The sequence below is a fragment of the Mesoplodon densirostris genome, chromosome 20 (assembly GCF_025265405.1).
Source record: "Mesoplodon densirostris isolate mMesDen1 chromosome 20, mMesDen1 primary haplotype, whole genome shotgun sequence".
NCBI lineage: Eukaryota > Metazoa > Chordata > Mammalia > Artiodactyla > Ziphiidae > Mesoplodon > Mesoplodon densirostris.
In genome coordinates, this window is record NC_082680.1 from 5,706,268 (window position 1) to 5,729,524 (window position 23,257).

Genomic DNA, 23,257 nt, shown 5'->3' on the forward strand with positions numbered 1-23,257 from the left:
GGGTTTAGGTCACTCAGTGCATCGTATTACATTAACCACCGAGGTCAGGAGCGAAATGTGATCTCATCAAAGTCAAGCGGGTGCAATAAAGTTTGTTTCCCTGGTCATTGTGGGATAGAGAGCCTCATTCTCTTCCCTAGTGGTCTTGAAGCTAAAATGCGGGTGGTAACAAGAGATAATAGAAAAATCATCAGAGAACAGATTCAAGCAAGAAGTAGAGCCCTAAGCTGGAGAGAGGAAAAACAGACCCTGATGACATCACTGAGTCCTGGATCTAGCTTGCTGAGGCCAGAACCCCACCTTGGTTTTCTCCGTGTTGTAATGCAATACATTTCTCTCTGTGTATAACGCCTGTGAGTTCACTGGGTGGGAAGAGTTCCAACTCATAAAAGCAGAAAAGCTAAAATTGTCTGCAATTCCGTTCCCTTCTTGGTTTCCGTAGCCCAAAGTTTAAATGCTTTGAAGAGAAGGGAGTGAGGAGAAAGAATTCCTCTGTTAGAAATATGAAGAAAGAAGGAAGGGTTTTTCCAATATTAAAAAAGAGGTTTTGTCAGCTTGAGCTTGCGAGTGGGTGGAGGAGACACCAGTTAGGATCTGACGTTGCCGCGTGCCCTCGGGAGGCGGCCAGGCCTCAGAAGAGTTGACAGGATAGTGCAGGTTGTGAGGCAGGATCCTAGGCTCCAGCGCACTCACTTTCTCCAGAGAAACCGCAGCCAAGCGTGGCAGGGATGCTGCAGAGCTGGCTGGCTTGAAGGACTCACGGAGAATGGGACAGTGGGAGCTCGAGAGCTGGCTCTGAAAATAGCACCCTAAGCCCCAGGGGTTCTTCAATATCCTTGTGAGCAGAGACCTTGGGACCCTCAGGGTCGAGTGGCCTGCCATCCTGAGGGAGTTCAGATTTAAGCTGATGTTAAAATCGCTTTTAGAAAATAAAACAATGACTTTTTGTACATTGGAATTTGTAGACTGAGATGGATGCTTATTAAGCACTCATAAAATACATGAATTAAAGCAAATTGTTTAACATTTCTGGGCAGGAGTGTTCTCCTCTACACAAGCCGGAAGATGAAGGATCATGAAATCAAAATATCTTGTATGCCTGTGATAACCGGAGATTATGGGTGTGTGAAATTTCAATTAAAATATTGAGCACCTACTATGTGTCAAGCACTATGCCGGATGCTGGGGACGCAGTGATGAGAAGAATAAGCCTGGTTCCTGCCCTCCTGGAGCCTGTAGTTTAATAGAGACGCAGACAATGAGAGATGGAACTATAGTGCGGTCGGTATGATGGGAGGACGGGCTATGTTTGGAGCATTTAGATGGTGGTTGTGCCTGTCCAAGTCTCCAGGTCATGGAGAGCCACTGAATCCAAGTTGGAAAATAAAGACAGCAGATCTTTACAGAGCAAAGTGGGAAAGGAGCTTTGTTGGGAGCAAGAGTTGTTTTAAGCCAAAGGAACGACATGTTCAGAGGTCAGAGTGGAGAGAAAGCACGGCAAAGTACAGGAACCTGAATGGTGATGCACAGGATGAACATAAAGATTGATGTGGCCAATGACAGCCACGAGAGGTAAGGCTGGAGGGCTGAGTGGACAGCAGCCATGGCACCATGTCCCTTCTGTGCTGCTTAAAATGTTTGTCTTAATTTACCAGTGGATCCCTACCCCCACCTGCCCTTTCCCCCTTGGTAACCATCAGTTTGTTTTCTACATCTGTGGCTCTATTTCTGTTTCGTAAATTGCTTCATTGGGATTGACATATACACACTACTATGCATAAAATTGATAAGAACTACTGTATAGCACAGGGAACTCTGCTCAGTACTCTGCAATGAGCTATATGGGAATAGAATCTAAAATAGAGGGCATATATGTATATGTATAACTGACTCACTTTGCTGTGCAGCAGAAACAAACACAACATTGTAAATCAACTCTACCCCAATAAAAATTAACTAAAAAATGTTTGTCTTGGGGCTTCCCCGGTGGCGCAGAAGTTAAGAATCTGCCTGCCAAGACAGGGGACACGGGTTCGAGCCCTGGTCTGGGAAGATCCCACATGCCACGGAGCAACTAAGCCCGTGCGCCACAACTACTGAGCCAGCAAGCCACAACTACTGAGCCCGCACGCCTAGAGCCCATGCCCCGCAACAAGAGAAGCCGCCGCTTGCCGCAACTAGAGGAAGCCCACGTGCAGCAACGAGGACCCAACGCAGCCAAAAATAAATAAATAAATAAATAAAATTTATTTTTAAAAAATGTTTGTCTTATTTTGATGTTTAGGTGAAGAATTTTAAACCGGGAAATTACATAACCAGATTCGCAGTCTTAGGATGATCACTTGGGCTGCTGAAGAGAGGATAAAGTGGTGGGGGGATTGTATGCTGTGAAACGAGTGGTTTCTGGCAGCCCACTCCTGCTCTGAAATGCTGTTGCCACTTCCAGGCTGTCACTTCCGACTCTGGCCCAGATGTTCCCCGTCCAATTTACAGAATCAAAATCTGCTAGCGTGGGCTTCCTTGGTGGCGCAGTGGTTGAGAGTCCGCCTGCCAATGCAGGGGACACGGGTTCGTGCCCCGGTCCGGGAGGATCCCACATGCCGCGGAGCGGCTGGGCCCATGAGCCATGGCCGCTGAGCCTGCGCGTCCAGAGCCTGTGCTCCGCGACAAGAGAGGCCACAACAGTGAGAGGCCGGCGTACCGCAGAAAAAAAAAAAAAATGCTACGAGGGGGAAACTCTTCCTCTGACAAAGCCCACTGCAACATCCTTGTCTGTAGTTGTCCCCCCCTTCCCCTCCCCTCTGTGGATGGGCATTGTGCCCCTCTTTACCTCACCTCTCGCAGCTGCGATTTCTCCTGCCCTCCTGATTTAGTCAAATAAGCATATAAGCATGCTCTGGAACCCACCTCCCTCGCATCATGCCTTTCTATTCCCAACGTCCTTGCCCTGTTTCTCTTCTTCCTCTCAGAGCAAATGTTCTAACAAGATGCAACATTTTCACTTTCCCTTTTCTTTCACTCTTCAGCGCAAACTGTTTGCTTCCATTCCCACCACTCTTCAGATACTACCCTTATCAAGGTCACTAGGGATCTTCAATTTGCCAGATTTAAAGAACACTTCTTTGAGCCTTCCCTGACGTGTCTCTGTATCACCCCTTCTTTGAAACAATCTCTTCCCGCCCCTTCTCTCACTATCTCCAATCACATCAGCCACTTCTCTAATTCACTGATTCCTACTCTTCTGCAGTACATCCAAGGATAATCCTCAGGTTCCTTCCTTGAATCTCTCTTTTACCCTCCCCCTTAAGTAAGTCCTTCTATTTCTGTGACTTTTAATAACATCTCTGTGCTGTGAAGACATACAACTGCATCTGCAGCTCAGTTCAGTCCTCAGTTGTCCAACTGGCAACTTGACATTTCTACTGGGACGCTTCATAGGCATCTCAACACTTAACATGTACAAATGAGGTCTCTCCAGGACCTCTGTTTCCTCCCTACAACTCCTTCATTTTAATAAATGGAGCCTTGAACGGGAAACCCAGGAGGCATTCTTGACCCCTTTCCCTTTTTCAACTCACATCAATCAAACATTCCATCATGTCAGTTTTATGTCCAAATTGTCTGTCCAGTTTTCTCCATCTCTCCCATTGCTTCAATTCCAATCAACATCATCTCTCAACTGGCCTGGTTTTTCTGTTCCTTTCTCTTCCATTCCCCTTTTCACAATGCAAACAAAATAATCCTTTAAAAGTAGGAATCAGCTCAAGTCACTCTACTACTTAATATACACTAACATTTTCCCATTGTAGTGACCCTGATTTGCAGACTCTCTATAATGGCTTATAATGTCGAATGTGGTAGGACTCCTTGCTGTCTCTCTAACCCTACATCACCTCTCCATCACTCCTCACCGGCCATACTGGCCCACGTCAGCTTCTGGGTGAACTGTATTAGTCAGGTCTCAACAGAGAATAAAACCAATAGGATACATAATATACGTATTTTATATATACACATATATAATAAGTATATATGTATTTTATATATATAATGTATACATATTATATACACTATGTATCATATGTATTTTATTATAGATTATATAATAATGCATTGCTATTATATAATAATATAATTGTTATTTATAATTGTATATTATAGTATGGATTTATTATAGATTATATGCGTATATGTATAATAAGGGACTAGCTCACAGGATTACGGAGGCTGAGAAGTCCCATCCCACAATCTGCCATCTGTGAGCTGGAGCCCCAGGAAAGCCAGTGGTGAGATTCAGTCCAGTCTGAGCAAACCCTGAGAACTAGAGGAGCTGATGGTATAAATCCCAGTCTCAGGACAGAAGAAGATGTGATGAGCTGTCCCAGCTCAACAACGAGACAGGAAGAAGGCGGAAGAAATTCCTCCGCCCTCCCCTTTCTGTTGTCTTCACAGACCCTCAGTGGAGGGGAGGCTGCCCACCTGCACTGGGGCAGCGGAGCTGCTTTACTGAGTCCATTGGTTCAGATTCTCATCTCCTCCAGAACTGCTTTCACAGACACACCCAGAAATAATGTGTAATCTGGGCCCCCTGGGCCACTCGAGTTGACACACAAAATGAGCCATCATGTGGACTTTGGGCCCGGTCTTACTTTGAGGGGATTTGGACCAGCTTTTCACCATTTTAAACTGACCTTTTAGAAAATGGAGCAGTCAGCCCCACGCACTGCGGGGCCTCTCGGCCACCTCGGGTTAGACCCAGAAAGGCAGCTACCATCTCCTCAAGCCTGTTGGCGATGGTGGGTGCACATCCTGCCTGGGAACGCGGTGGCCGTGAAGATGAGTAACATGGTTCAGCAGAGCTGCACCAAGCTCCAGGGACGATCACACAAAGTACAAAGCACGAAGGCCTTGAAGCCCTTGCCATGCAGTAAACCAGTGGAGGAGACTTGTCCCATTACCTCGTGGCCCATGGCAGCAAGAAAGAGAGAAAGAGAGAGGCCTGAGGCGACCTCCACCAGATCATGTCTGCTGTACAGTCCTGTCCTCAGGGGTGGCTCGTCCTCAGGGACTGTCGTGGCCTGATTGTCTGTGTCCCCCCAGATCCATATGTTGATGGATTTGGATCCCCAACAGACCCCCATGGATATCCTAATGTGGCGTTTTTTGGAGGGGGGCCCTTGGGAGGTAATTGGGGTCAGAGGAAGTGACAAGGGTGCGGCCCCATGATTACAGGAAGAGGAAGTGAGACCAGAGCTTTCTCTCGCCACCATGTGAGGACACAGAGAGAGGCAGCCATCTGCCAGCCGGGAGGAGAGTTCTCTCCAGGAGCCAGATCCATGGGTACGCTGACCTTGGACCTCACAGCTTCCAGACTGTGCGAAAGAAATATCTGTAGTTGAAGCCACCCAGGCCATGGTATGTTGCTACAGGAGCTCAAACTGAGTGAGAGATCCAAAGCAGAAAACCTATTTTTGGAGGCTGATGGTGCAGATTTTGGCTCCAGCAATGGATTCCCCCAGGGCAACAAGCTGGGCACCTTCTGTGGCACTGCCCCACATGCTGCCCGGAACTCTTCCAGGGCGAAAAGTACCACAGCCCTGCAGTGCATGTGTATGGCCTGGGAGCCATCCTCTCCAGGCCGGTCAGCGGGTCCCTGCCTTTTGATGGACAGACGACAAGGAGATGTAGAAGCAGGTACTGAGCAGAGCAGACACTGTTCCACGTGTCCATGGGGTGTGAGACCCGCTCTTGAGATGCCTTACCCTCACCCCCAGCAAGAGAGGCACTTTAGCAGAAACCATGAGCATCCATGGATGAACGTGGGCCTTGAGCAGGAGCTAAGGCCTTGCGCCGAGCCACTTCCTGACCGCAAGGATCCCTGAGAGATGGAGTAATGGTGTCCATGGGTTAGACACGGGAAGAGATCCAGGACTCGTTAATGGAGCAGAAGTAAGACGCAGTGATGACCACCTGTCTGCTCCTGGGCTACGTGAGATCCAAGCAGGGGGGCTACGCCATCACTCTGAAGCCCCCAACTTTAGCTGGTCCCACCAACACCTGCATTTCTTCCCCATCCTGCAAGGTACAGCACAGGGTTTCTGCCAACCCAAAGCAGCGGAGTTTCAGCCAACGTGTCATTCTCACCTTTAATTCCTACTCAAAGAAGAGTCAGAGTAGAAGCAACTCAGAACATCAGTGGCTGAGGAGGACTGGAAGTCAGGGCAGAGGCCAGCAGCGCATCTGAAGTGCCTTCCAGCCTTCTCTGGAAGACAACCTCCCTAGCGCTCCCCCCGGGGTGGCCCTGTGCCTGCCTCTCCTCCATGGCACCAGCAGCGGTGTAGGAACCCCAGACAGTACCATCTCCCCCCAGGGCGTATCCTCCAAAGGACACTCCCTCCCCTGTGGGCAGCTGGTGCAGGCGCAGAACCAGTGGAATTTGCCTGATGGTGTGAGGTGTGACCCAGGCCCTTCTTCAGGTGACATCCGGGGCTAGCAAGGGGCCACGGGGAGATGTTTCATCTCCTCTGCAGGCGCTCGCGTTTCAAGTTGGCCAGAAAAAAATCCAGCATCAGGTTGAAAGCAGACTGCAGTAGATCAAACATCATGTGGTAGGCAGCAGAGATAGGCGAGGCAGTGATTAAATCAAGGAAGAATGTCAGGAGGTCAGATTATGGTCTCTGCCGTTCACATGGAGCCAGAAGGTCATGAACTCCACGGAGCCCAACAAGGCGGTGCTGGAGACGAGCCAGGTGTGGACGAGAACAGCTGCGGGCGAGGGCAGAGCGAGAAGCACACGCTGTGTGTGTCCATCACACACCAGCCAAGAGGACTTCGTGCAGTGGAGGGTGCAGGTGTGCAAACTGCCCTGGTGTCCCCTCCACAGGGCTCAAACTAAGAGGGTACCCAGCACCTCCATGGCCTTCAAAAGCATAACTGCTAAGCTTAAAGGTCTGCCAGGAGCAGTCTGGGACAAGAGGGGAAGCCATGTTTGTGGAAGAGGAAGGATGGCTCTACACACACGCGCGCACACACACACACACACACACGTATATTCTAACTTATATATTGTGTTTAAATACAATAGTTAAAAACAAACAATAATGCCCTGCTTCACTGTTACAGCTGTCACAAGACACTTGTCCACAACTTTGCAAGAGAAGGCCTTGACTCCTTCAAAATTCTCTTGTGACCCAACTGAAAAAAAAAAAAACCCAAAACAAAAACAACACCCAAAAAACCAAACCCTTCCCTTCAAGGTGAACGAAAGCCTGGTGAGACTCTCCTGAGAATAGGACTCATGTCAGTGGGCTGGAACGGGGACTATATTTGGGAGGTGTGGTGTTGGTTTTTCTTGCTCGAGGGAAAACAAGGCTTGAGGGTCACATCTATAGGATAAATATTGCTGTGATACGACCATTCCAATATTTTAAGCCTAAAAGAAACAAACAGAAAATTAAACTGAACAACAGAAATGATAGGAGTCTTGTGGCTGGCATGTCCACTCCCTGAAAAACCAGCTTGCTCTCCGAAAACCTCCCTTTCATCATCCGTCATCCTGCTCAAGGATCCCCGGCTTCCTCTTGAGTCTTTCATATATATATTACTTTGATTGGCTTCTGTGGCCACCCATAAACGATTTCCATTCATGTTCTCTATGAATATTTGCATTTGCAACTAACATTTGTATAGCTCTTTAACATTTTCAAGGTCTTTTTCAAATGCATTATCTCCTTTAAATTGGGCTCGGACTTGTTGTTTCTTTCCGTCACACTCCTAATATCACTGCGGTAGACTTTAGAATCCCTGTGGCTGACCCTCCCAACACCTGTCCTCAAAGTCCCTCCCCTCCATACCAATTACCATCACCTCCACTGCACTTTGCACATCTATTCCTTTGGTCTTACCCTGGGCCTTACTCCCAGTTGTTTAACTTCTGAGATCTTGAGGTCTCATTCAGCAAACTTTGAACATAAGGTGCTGTCTGTCTCCATCTTTCAGCTTTATTTCCACTAAATCAGCTTTTAAACTTCATTCACACTTTCAGTAACTTTACCGCTTCTGTCACCCGAGTCCCAATCTACTTCCCTTCCCTGCTGAGCTACGAATAGGGTGTCTCCATTCCCTTCCTACCCCCCACTTCCTCATTACCTATTGTCCTTCAAAGTTATACCTTGGACAATACTCTGGCTAATTGTTGGAGGAGGTCATCGTGAGGACGTGACTGGAGAGTTGGACCCAGGCAGTGGAGGCTCCTCACCCCCTCCCTGTCCTTGGACTGTACTCTCTGCCCACTGTTCCCACACTCGGAGTCGTTTTCAAGGACGCAGCCTTGAGAGAGCAGTGTGTTATTGAGACCATCTGGATGGTCTACATGACTGAACCCGGTTAGGGGCTCTCTCTATAAACTCTGAAGGGTCTGGCGGGCAGGGGTGGACATCTACTGGTCTTGTGGCCCCCAAGACAAGCCTCCTACGTCAATCCACTCCCTTATTACACCTGCTACCTCCCAACCTGGAGTGGCTGCCTCTTCCTTTTGGTCTGTCTTTGTCCCCCATGTACAGGGGCCGGTTTCAAATTTCACCCAGGAACCCTTGACGTGTTGAACCAGCACTCTTGTTTCACCCGTGACCTGATAACTGCTAAATCCAGAGGGAACTTCTCAGCCCTCATCTCATTGGCTCTGTCTGTGAAATCTAATCCAGGTGACACTACTTTCTTCCCGACACTCCCCTCGCAGGACTTCCTCTGGGTTCTTTCCCTAGACTGAGATGCTACTTTTGCACTCCTCTTCATGGACTCCTGTGGCCCACGCTGATTAACGTCTGTGTGTTCCAATCTCCCACTGATGGTGTTCCTTCCTTCTCATTCTACATTCTCCCAAGATGAATCAAAACTGTGGCGATGTTGGAATGATATCTGACAGAGCCAGAAAAGGCTCAAGCAAACTCCAGTCCCTCTGTGCCTAGGTCAATCCCCTGCAGTTTGCAATAGAATGTGGAATGAAACTCCTCCACTCATCTCGGGATTTCGTTAAAGCCTCAGTTTTGAGTTCAGTGGTGGATTAGAACCTCCATATTCTAAAAAAGAAGTGCTAGTCTCGTCCGCACAGGACTTGTGAAGAGGTGGCCCAGGCAGTGGGGTTGGAGGAGAAGGGTGAGTGGGGAGATGGTTTGGAGGCAGAATCAGTCGTAGGGACTGATGGACAATGAGATGAGAGGAATGAGAAAACAGAAATATTGGAGAACTGGCGTTGTGAATAGAATATATTGAGGCAATGAGTTAATTGAATTCCCATATAAAGTTATGTCATTGATTAAAGCTCAGGTAAAATAATGGCTTCTTTGTATCTGAGATCCAGAATACTGATGCCCCTTTGTATGGTCACTGTCAGGTAGATTACTTAAATGTTAAATTTCGACACATTAATTTATAATCAGCCGAAAGAGAGACAACATCAAGATTTTGATTATTACATAGCAGTATATAATGAGATCTATCTTTATTGTATTTCAGAATTCTTACTGGGAGTATCTGAAATATTTATGAATTATTCTTAATATTGGAAGATGATACCACCATCTTTCTCAAGCATGTGGCTATCCACATAACTACTGAGAGATAGTGTGGTGAGCTGATGAAGCTCATGGGCTCTGGAGCATTTCTGCTTGGGTTTGAATCTCACGTTTCTGTTTATTATCTATATGAATTTGGGTAAGTGATTTATTTCTTTGTGGATCAGTTTCCTTATCAGTAGAGTGGGAATAACTGTATCTCCCTTATAAGTTTGTTGTGAGAACTATATGCGTTCACATAAAGCCTTTAGAACAGTGCCCGACACTTAATAAACCACACTTCATTTATAATTATTACTTCGTATTTCAGAATCATGGTATAATTCCACTGGAAAAAGAAGAATAGTTCTAATTTTAGAATTATAATATCTTGAAATAGAGCCTCAGGAAATAAGAAGTAAGTTGTCTGTGGTGATCCAAAAGCTGTGCTTATGAATTAATCTCCAAACATTCATCATTTAACTTTCTTGGACCCAGGTATAAGTACTATGCTTTGCTGCAATCACGGCTCATGTTCGTCCATTTCCAGAACGGTGATGCATTTCTCAGTGGTACGCTGAACACTTTTAACTTTTATCGACTACTCCCCCCCCTACAAGAACAACTTTCTATTTCCATTTAACTGAAAGGCATTCACGGCATCCTTCCAGGAGTGTGCCTCCTCCACTACGTGAGAAATAGCTGTGCAAACGTTTCTGTGCCATTTTAATGATATGCTCAGCATTTCTTCGTGTTTTTCTGCCAAACGTGCTCTGAATTATTTTTCGTATCGTGTCTTCTCCATTAGTTAGCAATGTTCCTCAAGGTTGGTAACCATGCACTTCATTTCATTCTTCTGCTTGTTCATGGCATAGATTTGTATACTTTAGGGTGTGTCCTGTACGAAAAAGGAGCTTGCGATACTTTGGGGACTGACTTACTGAAATAACTTCTCCACTATGAATCCTGAAAGAACTAGGCCAATAGCCCAAGGAATTATATAATTTTTTTTTTTTTTTAGCTTGAAGGGACCTTAGAGATCACTTTTCCCAGATCTTTCATGTTACAAATTAAGAAACTGAGTCCCAGTATGTTAGTAGTAGAGCCAGAATCACAACTGATTCCTCCCACCTGGCAAGCCCAGTGCTTTTTCAGCACTATCTCCTGCTTCTTGCACTGAGTCATTTATTTTCCAGGTGACTTCTGCATATGATGATGATGATGATGATGATGATGTGTGTGTGTGTGTCTTTTAGGACTTTATAGCTTTACCAGGTTACAGAAACAAATTTATTCAACAGAGAAGGAAGAAGAGAGACATAAATTCAAGGGAGAATTTTCTCTTCCTATTGCCTTAATGTTGTTATTAAGGGAAAAAGTGGAATACTGAAAACAGGAGAAGATTTTAGGGAATGTAGAAATCATCCCATCAAACTCGTCTGGAAGAATCTTTCCTGGTCTCCACGTTGGGGATGATTATCTTGGCTACCCGGTCATCCGTGGGGCGCTGAGACGGTGCGGGTGTGTAATGTGTGTTTAACGTATGGGGGGCGGGGAAGGGCGTTTGCACGTGGCTCGCCCAGGCCTGAGCGGGGAGGGGAGGGGAGGGGGCCTGGGGGGGCACGGCGGGAACCGCGAGGCCGCAGCCAGTCGCCCGCGGCGCAGGTGGGAAGAGGGAGGGGTCTGCGCGGCCGCCGCTGAGCCGGGAGTCCCGGGAGCCGGCGAGGCTGGGAGGGGCGAGGCCGTCACTCGCCGCGGCGCGCGGAGCAGGGGAGGCGCGCTGAGCCCTTGGCCCCGGGCTGCGCCGGCCGCTTGCGCTCCGGAGGGGCCGCAGGGAAGGGGGACGCGGCGCCATGGGTGAGTGAGGCTCGGCCTCGGGGGCGGGTGTGGCGGGAAGAAAGTGGGTGTCGGTCGGCCTCGGACTGCTTGCCTCCCCGCCTCCGCCATCCGTCTGTGGACTTTTCCCGGGCGCCGGGGGAGGACCGCGGCCCGGGGGTCGCCGCGCGTGGGCGGCCCGGGGTCGGGGGGGAGGATAAGCAGAGTCGGGGGGCGGGGTGGCTCTCCCCACGTGTGCCACGTTTCAGTGTGCGGTTCGGCGAGCAAGTTGAGACGGGGCTTGAGGAGTGGCGACGTCGTGCACTTTCCATTCGCCCAGGTGTGCGTGCGGGAAGGCGCTGGGACGAGGCGAGTTGGGGACCCTTTCCAGACCCCGCCTCAGCGGCACAAAAGGCTTGACGTGGAGGCCGACCTGCCTCCAGCAGAGCTGGGCCGGTGGCGAGGGGCGCGGGCTGTCCGTCCCGGCCCAGGTCCCCGGGTGCTGGGGCGCGCGCCGCTCCGCTCAAGTTTCTAGACGGGGTCCGCCCGCTTCGGCGCTGAGCGGCTGCGGCTGCAACGGCCCGGGGAATGTGGGTGGGCGGAGGGGGACCGGGTGTGAACCCGTCGGACCGAGCGGAGCCCGAGGAGGCGGCGTCCCACGAGAAGGCTTGGGAGCCGAGCAGGGCGCGGGGGCCGGAGAGCAGGCGTCACGCGCCCTGCAGAGGCGGCGCGGCCCGTCCCGGAGGCGGGAGAGAGCCCGGCCGTGCCGCCGCTCAGGGTTACGGATCAGCGACCCACCGGCAGCCCGGCTGGCTCGTCGACGCCGGCGTTCTCGTTTCTGCGCGTCCGAGCGCCTTACGCCCCTCCCCCGGCCTCTCGCTTGTCCTTTGTTGTCAGGGATTTCTTCCAGGCTACGGGAGGCCTTTGGGATTGACGTGCTCGGGTGGAAATTCCTAAGTTCCCACAGGCTCGAGGGTTAGGGGACGCTTTGACTGCTAATCGGTGCAGTTCATAGACGCTGGCCAACTCGGAAGAAAGGAAGAAAGAGAAAGCCGAGGACATTTTTGCCTGTGAATGTTCATTGTGGTCAAGACATGTATAGTCTCTTGCGTGATTCTGGAGAAGTTTTAGAAAGACCCATTTTAGGGCCTTTGAGTAAAATAGTGTTGCAGGTGACCTGCAGGAAGAGCTGTCTTTAAAAGTTTTCTGAAACGGAAGGAATATTTTCAAGTTAAAAAGGAAAGATAAAACATTTCCCCAAGTATGGCTGAATGAGTTTCAGGCTCTTCCTCCCTCCCTCCCTCTCTCTCTCCCTTCTTTCTTGCCTTTCTTTCTAAGTACATGGGCATATAAACTCTTGTTAGAATAGCACATAGAGGGAAAAAGCTCTCAAAATAATTGACTTACGTCACCCATTCATTTTACTGAAAACATTAAGATGCTATTTGGATCCAACATAAAATCTCTAGAAAGAATGACATTTTTGCCTTGTAACCTTAAGCTTGAGTGGACTATCTATCAAGGGGTAAAGTACACATAATTTTGCAGTTAATTATTTCTCTAGGTTGCATTTCCAAACTGTAATGAAAACAGTCGGTCTTGGCGTTTACTTCAGTGTCCTTGGGTAAATTACACAGGATCCCAGGTTACAGGAGAGTGTTCTCCGGGACAGGGGGTGGCGTCAGCACCCGAGCGCTTCTGCCGATCCTGAGCTTGAAGTCTTCTCTGTCCTATCTGTAAACTGACAGATACTTAAAGTTTATCTCCCTTTTTCTGCCAGGAATGGACTGCCTTTTCCTATTGTAATCAAGGTCACTAAAAACTCGTGAAGGTGTCAGATGGCTAGTAGGAGAGAGTGGGTAGAGAAAGCAGGTGAGAACCCAGAGGTCAGGGAAGTAGAGAAAGGAACAAGTGGGTAGCACTGGAGTGAGAGCCTGAGGCCAGCACTCAGGACAGGGACCCAGACACGCGGTCCACAAATAGGAAGGGCCGAGGAAGGAGCCGAGGGGGCCGATGAGAGAAAGAAGGAAGGAAATCTGCCCAGAAACTAGAGCGAAAACACTTGGTCACTTAAGGTCATCTCTCTCCTCTTCTTTTCATTGACTTGTGAAAAACACATTACTTAGAACTTCTTTTATTTAGAGGTCGTAGGGGGGTGAGGGTTTAGCATTGGAGTCCAAATTGCTAGGATAAAGGGGAAGGCAGTGTGGCAGAATGCCTGACTGTGCCAGCAAGCTGAATCCATCTTTTTCTGGTGTCATGACAACTGAAATTTATCATTTAAAAAAAGGAAGATGGTGCTCTGGGAGTGAATATAGCAATCAATTCTTGCTTGACTCAGAAGAAGAAATCCATACTCTGGCATCGTGGAAGAATGAGAGTAATTGGTTAATCAAATATTCTGAATAATTGATAGCTATTTATAATGCACAAGGCTAATCCTCAAAAAAAGAAGTTATTTGCGAAGTAGGCAAATTGAGACTTTGGGATCCCTTGCTTCCTCCTTTTATGTATTTTCTTTCCTCAGTGATGCCTCAGCTCATCTAGGTATGCAACAGGCTTTCCCTCTGCACCTAAAGTTTGCTCTCCAGAAAGGATATGATGAAGCACTTCATACTGAAAAAATGCAGGACTGACTCCTTGCTAAGAATATTTATATTTTAGCTGCAAGGTTAACTTTAACCCACATGGTGTCTAATTATGAAATTCCAGGCTCCAGTGTGAGGTAGGTGGGGGGATATTTTATATTTCTCCTCTAACCACGTCACTTACCGTTCTTTGTTTTATTTAAAAGGTGCTGTTGGACATTATTTAGTTCATTATTTAGATATTATCATGGAAAGTTTCATGGAGGGAGTGGTATTGAACCTGGTGGTATTTGGATGGATGTTAAGGATTTGGGAAGAGGTGTTCTAGATAGAATAATGGGCCCCTACCCAAAGCAGGAAGGAATTTGGGGGAGCAGAGCAGTAAGACATGGACCTGGGGTGACAGGATGGGACTTGATTTTGGAGAGCCTTCAAAAGCAACCAGAGGAATTTAGAATTTATGTAAGAGGAAATGGAGAATCCTGGAATGCTCTTGAGCAAAGAAGAATTGTAATGAAATTAGCGCTTAAGGAAGATAAATTGAGCAGTGTTGTTTAAGACACAGGATACATTGGAGAGGACAGAACCAGTTGTCACAGTAATCCTGAAATGATATGGTACATGTCTAGTTCAGTCCTAGTGGAAGAGTGGCAGTAATGGAGATGGAGGGACAAAAAGATAGATGAATGCTATCTCTAATGAAAAGTCTATAAAATTAGGAAATTAATCAATATAGAAGAGAATGAATAAGAGGTATTTTCTGGAGATTTGAAACCTTGAGGATTGGGGATATAGTAGGTCCCTTGATAGATTATTTGAAGGATAAAACAGATGGTTTATTTTATGGATGCTTTGGACAGAAGATTAATTTTATTTTTGAAACGTTAGTTCAAAGGTGATGGCTAGACATCTAAAGACAAATGTTAGTAGATTGGAAACATACAGTGAGAAATGAATCAGAGGGCAAGAACAAGAAGGAAAATAAAAGTTAGAAGGTCACCAATCTTTGGTGAGAGGTAAATCCATATAATCTATGAATTTTCTGTTTGGAGGTAGGAGTATAGGGAGATGGGTTGAGGGAGAGGGAAAAAGGATAAGCACTGTTTGCTGGAAGAGAAACATCAACCACATAATTTGTATCAATGCCCTAAAATTAGAACCGTGGAATGTGACATCTTTAACATTCAGTGTTAGATCTAGGAGTCCAGAAATTTTGACAAGAGGAGAACATCAGGCAGAAATATTTTGCTGTCATTCAGTTTCAGTAAAAATGGACTTAGTTAAGGATCTGTAAAATTATTTGCAAGTTTAGGTCAAGAATAATGAGACATGGTATTGTCTTGAACTCACACTTTTTTTTTTTCAGGAAAATCTGACCCCTAGAGGCAGTTGTCAACAAGGTAGAAAGAGCCAAGGTATGAAGTAGGAGAAGCAAATGATCACCTTTGGGTGGATTATGCACATCTTGGGGATCCTGTTTCCCCTTTTGTGTGATGAGGGGTTGGGCATGATTCTGTACATTATGTAGCTCAGATCTTGATTTAGTAACACTTAGAGGAGAAAACATGTAAAAAGATAAGCTCGAGCTATTTCCATTAAACAAATCAAGAACATGTTAAAGATGCTAGACTACTGTGCAAAACTTTTTAAGGGTCAGTTGGTCTCTAGTATGTTATATTCCCTAGAAAATTATAAACGTCTGATAGTCTGAACCTGAGCAGAGAAAGATGAATATTCTGGTTATCTTCACTGCATAACAACGGTCTCCATAACTAGTTAATTAAAACAACAACTTGTTATTATCTCTCATGGCTCTGTGGACCGACTGCTGAGCAGTTCTCCTTTGAGGTCTCCTGCCTTGCAGTTGTGTATCTGCTGGGGGTTCCAGCATCTGAAGGCTTGATTGGGCTGATCGTCTAAAGTAGCTCCCACCTGTAGCTGACCGCATGCTGGCTGTTGGCTGGGACTTCAGGTGGGGTTGCCTGCAGGTGGCTTGGACTTTTCACCACACAGTGGCTGGGTTCCAAGAGGGAACAGCCCTAGAAAAGTGTTCCAAGAAAGAACCTGGCAGAAGCTGCAAGGCCTCTTATAACCTAGAACATCTTAGGTCCCAAAACATCACTTCAGCTGTATTGTAATGGTCACAAAAATCATTCAGGACAGTCAAATTCAAGAGGAGGGGCATTAGACCCCCTTCCTCCTGATTCCTGGAGAGAAGGAGGGAAGGAACTGAGGTAGGCAACTACTTGATCTCATTCCTAAAAGAGATGTGTGTTTCACAGTAGAGACATTGTCAGGTTTACAACTGAAAATTTGATACAAGTTTTCTGAAACACATATGGTAAAGCATTGAAACTTTAGTTAGAACTATGAAGAAGTCCAGATAGTCACACTAAAGTTTCACAGTAAAACATTTGAGTGGAAATTCATGCCTGGGTGGAAATGTGTTAGTAAAATGCTGGGATAAGCTCTACTCAGAATAATTTCAAATACAATCAACTGATATTTCTTATTTTAATTTAAATTTGAAGTTTCTAAGGCTATTGTAAATTACTGTTGATTTTACTTAAACTTGAGTTTATGGCATTAATTGGAAGGTAGGTCAATTAGCATAAATCCTTTATTCGGTATCCTCTTGTCACAATAAACTAAATGTTTTGTAGTGAACTAACTGTTCAGAAGCTTGCTGTATTTTTCAGAAACGTGTTAACTGTACAAAATACATAATTGGAATTGGTATGGTGCAACTAAAAGTAAGTGTAGTCTTAACTGTACTTATTTTTTGAAAGAGATGTTTCTAAATTAAACATGTAAGATTCGGTTTATTAAAACTTTAAATGTAAATCTCATTATTTTTAACAGGAAAGAGAGCTGTCATTTATGATACAAAAATATAGGTCTTTCTCCTAGACAGTCGAAAAACAAAGAAAAATTAGGGTAAATGAGATGGGTTTAAAGTCAAGGACGGAATTAGTTTCAACCTAGAAACTTAGAGGCCTTAAAAAAGCATTAGATTCTGTTTCAACCTGACTGATTTGAGGTCATTCTATTTTCAACTGTTTGACAAGAGGTGAGGAAATGAGGGTAGATGATACGAAGCCACGTACTTTGTGCACAGTAGTCGTAATGTGGCAGACAAACAAAAACCACATCTCAACAAGAAATAAAGGCCTGACCTATATAACCCATAGAACCGGAATAATGCCTGAGGAGTTCAGAAGGTACTGTGACATGCAGTTAAATTCTTCTTTCGTTTGTTAAGTTGACCTGTCAAAATAGTCACTCACCACTTTCTCTACAAGGTACGAGATCTACCCAAACTACATAACGATAGCACAATAAATATCTCTTGCTGTTTCTGGAAGACTTCTTTTTCTAGAACCTCCACGTTTATTGTCTAAATAGAATAACTTAGAGAATACGTTCAATGCTAATTGCTGGGTCCCACTGCCAAGATTCAAATTCAGAAGGTGTGGGCTTGACCGGTGGACCTTCAGTTCTAACATGCGGTTCAACCAGTGCTGAGGATGAAGCCTAGGACACGCTTCGAGAACTGGCTCTTCCGGAAAGCCTGTGTCCCCCATCAAGCTGGCTGAGCGCCGTGACAGCTGCTTCTCCTCACTTGTGTCCTGTTGAGACCTAACCTGATGAAGTCTCTATCTAGTTTCTCTTTCCTTCCTCACCAGTTGCTTCTTAGCCTTAGGATAGGGTGATGCTCTCCAGAGTTTACTCTCCCTCTGAAAATTACTAATGTTTTCCTGCCTCATGGTTCCAAGTGTAACTTACGTGCGCATAACTCCCAAAGCCGTGTCCCTGGGCTCCAGTGTCGGCGGCCTCCACCCAGCCACCCCTCTAGTGCTTCAACCTCAACGCCTGCAAAACGGAGTTCCTCCTGCCGGGATCTGACTGGTCCCTCTTCTCTTCCTTTGCCCTCTTCCTCCTCTTTCTTTTTCTTGATGACTCGAATAGACCTGGCCTTGTTGAGCAAACGTCATTAGCCCTCTGGCCGTCCGCACTCTCTTATCCCCTGTCATTGCAGTTGCTTTCCGCCAGTCCCTCACCCCCTCCAGCCTGGACCTTCGTGGTCTTTTCAGTGCCAGTTACTTCCCCGCTTTGGTCTCCTCCTAATCACCCCCATGTGATGATCAAGACACCCCACTGAAGCACAGCTCTTAATCGCGTCGCTGTCCTCCCCGACTTCATTTCCTGCTCTTAGCGCTCATGCATTTTATCCCTTACCGGAAAGAAACTACACACTAATTTCATCTACTCACCCTCAGCCTTTTCTTACCTCCAGCTACTTGATCATGCTCGCTTTTACTCCATGGCACGTCCTTTCTATTTCCCAATGGAAATGCAAAACTATTGTCAGCTTAAATATATTTCCTGCATGAAAAATGTCCACTATCTGCCCAGCTTAGTGTTTTCCGAAGCGTGGGATGTATGCTAGTGAAATGCAAAGTATTTTTTTTTAATGTTCGACAAATGAGTTGTGATAATGCTTCTTTTTATTTTTTAATATTTATTTTATTTATTTCTTTGGTTGTGCCAGGTCTTAGTTGCGGCAGGCAGGCTCCTTAGTTGTGGCATGCAAACTCTTAATTGCGGCATGCATGTGGGATCTAGTTCCCTGAGCAGGGATCGAACCTGGGCCCCCTGCACTGGAAGCGCAGACTCTTAACCGCTGCGCCACTAGGGAAGTCCCCAGTATTTTTATTTTATATATTTCACAAATACTTCTACACTATTTAATATGTGCCATGCACTATTTACAATGCTTTATAAGTACTTAGTAGTTTAATCTTCCAAACAGTCCTATGATGTGCGTTATTATCATCATCTTCATTTTTACACAGAGAGGTTTAAATAATTTGTTCAAGGTAACCTAACTAGTAAACAGTCAAGAGGGATTCTGAACTGAGGCCCTCTGGCTCCAGAGACTCTATGTTATACTGCCTTGCCATTTTAGGTGGTCCAAGGACATGGCATTAAATAAAGTTGAATGTTACAGTGATAAAGTTATTCTCATCTCAGTATTCTTTCAATTCTTTTGATTAAGTCAAAAAGAAATCCTAGTTTAGTGTTATTGGTTATATTCATTTCACAGCAATTACCTTAACAGATCTCCCTTTGCATAATACAGGCATCCAGGTTTAAATAAACTGAGAGGTAAAATGGTACTCAAGTCAAAAAAAGGTGGAATAATTAAAGAGTATCAATGATATTTCAGAGAGTTCCCCTTTTTAATAAAGGGAGGGCAGGACCTAGACTTGGTGCCTTTGGTAATCATTGTTTTTGGTTTTTTTTTCATTGTTTTTAAAATAAGAAATACTGACTTTAAGTTAGAGATTTAAAGTTTCATTTAAAATATATTTTAGTAAAAATGTAAATTGTGTTTTAAAATATCAAGTAAAGGAGAATAATGGTGATACTTAAATATGGGACAAACCATATACCTGGAGGCAATTTTGTTCTGTAGAAGTAGTTAAAACATAGGTATTTCAGTAAATTTTTATCCTAATTTATCCACTAATTAGCCACAGAACTTGGGCACTTTTGTCCCTTAACCTTCTGGGCTTCAATTTATAATTGGTGGGGATAAAACCAACAATATTTATCTTACAGGGATGCTTCTAGAAAAAAAGAGGGGTATTTGAAAAAAGCTTTGAATGTAATAAATCCTGAGTGAAGTATTCTGTTTTTACACATTGTTAGGAGAATCTGGTAAAAACCGTGACTACGGGGCACAAGTGCCTGGAATTTGGTAAGCGCTGCATCTAATGAAAGTCTGCCTTTTCTGTGCACTCTCAGCGCCTTACTTCTCCATCTGGGACACTTAGTTGTGAATGTGTATTTTCTCCCCCATTATTTGAGGTCACGTCCAAATTCTGAAGACGGCACCTTCCAGATAATTGGCATAAACACAGCAGGCACTCTCACCCTTAAGCTGTTTGTCTAATGCTGTTTACCTCACTAACTTAGTAGAAAGTTACAGAAATACAGCATCTGACTCTTACTGATGAAAACTGTATTTAGAATTAGTCATGGCAGGAGACAGGAAAGAAGGCACAACCGTGGAATGACAGGGTTAGGGCTGTGGTCCTGGGAGGGTTTCAGCATTGGGCCAAAGGCCCCAATGAGATGGGAAGCACGAAGGCAAACAGCCCTAGAAGAATCCTCTGAAAACAGACGAGACGGAGTTAGTTCGACTGCAGGAGAGTCCAAGGAGGACCGCGTTCTGAGAAACCAGGAACCTGCAGCATCCAGCCCAACAGAAGGAAGAATGGAGGAATGACATCCCTTTTGCATCGATGGATTTTTCGTTGATAGAAGCCCGTTGAGGTTACAGTGCTTTTAATAAAAGGGTGAAGATACAAACCTGCTCTCCTGGAGCAGATTTCAAGGACTAAAAAGAAGAAAGAGGACGGAGGGAAGAAGGGGGAAGAGGAAGGAGCGAGAGAGAAGGAAAGGATTTGGGTGGATCCAAGGTCAAAAGAAGGTTTTTATCAGGTAGAAAAGAACGGCAAGAATTCTTTCATATTTTAAGAAAAGGGGAGTGACCTCAGGGAGAGGCGTACACTGCCAGTGGCTTGGAATGTCAGGATCCCTGGGCAACACAATACAGAGTGATTAATCACAGGAACTGTTTGGTATTACTTAAACAGGGCTTTTAAAGTAAAAAATTATATATATTTTGTCGATAAAAATGATGCCATTTGAGGATTTTTAAAAAACTATTTATTTTTGGCTGCATTGGATCTTCGTTGCTGCGCGCGGGCTTTCTCTAGTTGCGGCGAGTGGGGGCTACTCTTCGTTGTGGTGCGTGGGCTTCTCCTTGCGGTGGCTTCTCTTGTTGTGGGGCACGGGCTGTAGGTGTGCGGGCTTCAGTAGTTGTGGCTCGTGGGCTCAGTAGTTGTGGCTCACGGGCTGTAGGCGCGTGGGCTCCGTAGTTGTGGTGCACGGGCTTAGTTGCTCCGCGGCATGTGGGATCTTCCCGGACCAGGACTCGAACCCGTGTCCCCTGAATTGGCAGGCAGATTCTTAACCACGGTGCCACCAGGGAAGCCCAGGATTTTTTTTTTTTTTTTTTAATGAAAGACCATGATTCTTGATTGTTTTAAATTGTGTTATAAGTCCAGTAAAGATGTAACTTGTCTGTTTTGACAAACATGTTGTGTTTATTTTTCTCATATTTCATTTATAGAGGATATTTATACCTTTAATACTAAGAATATACAGATAAATTTATGATCTATTTCAAACAGTTAAACGAAGCAACAGAGATGAAGCTTAATGCGGTTAAATATTCCCTAGACCAGAAATCTCCTGATTTCTGTGTGGTTCTTGTCCCAGCTCTGCTGTTATCCGTCTGTGTTCCCTTTTTCCTCAGGTACAAATGAAGGATTTGGCTTGAGTGGCCCATAGGATTCCGTTCAGCTCTAAATGCCCATAAGCTGATAAACAAGCAAAAAATAAATACAGCATATCCATGAGGATAGTTTCATTGCAGTGGTTCTCAAACGGCAAGCAGATCTGTCCTTCTTACTCATTTCTTTGTGGCTTCAACCTAGACTTTGTAACAAAGAAGACTCTCGAGGCTTCAGCCACAAGATTTTGGTATTTTTCTTTCTTCATGGCCGTACGTATATGTTTTTATACCTACCAAGTGAGGATAAAGGAAAAACTGAAACAAAATAAAACAACAGGCATACATATTTCCAGAAATTATCTCAGGCTTCGTTAGGCTACATTGCTCACGTGGAATTCATTATGTATCATTATTAATATATCATTAATAAGTGAGGGAACTGGTTCATATATATATATATATATATATTTTTTTTTTTTTTTTTTTGCGGTACGTGGGCCTCTCACCGTTGTGGCCTCTCCCGTTGCAGAGCACAGGCTCCGGACGCGCAGGCTCAGCGGCCATGGCTCACGGGCCCAGCCGCTCTGCGGCATGTGGGATCTTCCCGGACCGGGGCACGAACCCGTGTCCCCTGCATCGGCAGGCGGACTCTCAAACACTGCGCCACCAGGGAAGCCCTGGTTGATATATTTTAACATGTAGGTTTGTATTCCTTATCCTGGTAGGATCCTGAACTTCTGAAGTATGTGGCTATATGTGTGTGTGGGGGGGAGGGGTGGTGGTTCTTATTCCTGCATTTTCTTTGATTTGTTTAATTTTTATGTGTGTGAGTACACAGTAGTGTCCTGTGAAGTTGTTATAATTGAAAAGGAATCATTTTGCAAGTGTTGGAACTGGTTTTTTAACCATCAGCAACATTCTCTGCTGGTGAAAAATAGCACCATGGTTATATCCTAGTCTATGAGTCCCAAACAAACACTATTTAAAAAAGAAATATTGGGGCATAAAGAAGGAGGTGACATATGAGAATATAAAATAAGATATAAAATATAAAAATAAAATATAACTCACTGCTGGCTAATTCCATCTGGGTGTAATATTTTGTTATTTCTTTATTAGAAAAACTATGTAAAAGGGAAATGCTGAAATGGAATTGCGTTTTCAAAAAATGCTGAAGACTAAATACACAGTAATATTTATTTTAGTAGACATTTTCTATTATTGAGATAAGTCAGCTATCTACTTCAGCCTAGATTTGAAGCGCAGATAACAGACACTGGGTGTGAAGGGAGTTTTCTGCAGTCCTGTTTCAGTTTTTCTACTAGCTAGTACAACAAGGACAAAAATTCTTGATGAGGTGCTACATATATGTGTGACAAAAACCCATTATTGTCACTGTTTTACACATTCTTTCCTTCCTAAAGAAAGATTTACAAAGAAGAGTACAATTTTGTTTGTTAATTATAGATGAGAAAGTAAACTCAGGGTGACAAGTCTCTAGAGAAGAAAAATCCAGAGCAACTATTAATATAAGTGCATCATTTGTAAGTAATTGGTTCCTTAGATACAAATGAAGTAGTGATCACTAGAAAAATTAGTGTTATTAGTTTCAATCATTTCACAGCAATTACCTTAATAAACGTCCCTTTACATAACATGATAAATACATCCTGTTTAAATAAACTGGGAGGCAAAGTGATACTCTCAAAGGAGGTAAAAAAAATTAAAAATACCAGTGATCGCTCATATATCTCATTGCATCATATTAAAATCATCGTTGTGGCAGAATCATTGTGCCTAAGGCCACCAACACTTCCATAGTAAAATAATACGGTATATTATATACTTGAAGTTATTAGACTAGATCTGAAGCTTCTCACCATAATAAAGAGCTAACTCTGTGAGGTGATGGATGTATTAATGAACTTAATTGT

General features: G+C 45.0%; 1 protein-coding gene across 1 annotated transcript in view; it reads left to right on the forward strand.

Annotated features, from left to right (window-relative positions):
* The first annotated feature begins 11,305 nt into the window (after window positions 1–11,305).
* GPM6A (glycoprotein M6A) overlaps window positions 11,306–23,257 on the forward strand; it is a 259,426-nt gene continuing 247,474 nt past the window's right edge. The window contains exon 1 of the mRNA XM_060085914.1: window positions 11,306–11,408. Coding sequence (XP_059941897.1) covers window positions 11,405–11,408 — 4 coding nt within the window. The 5' untranslated portion in view covers window positions 11,306–11,404. The remainder of the gene's footprint in view (window positions 11,409–23,257) is intronic.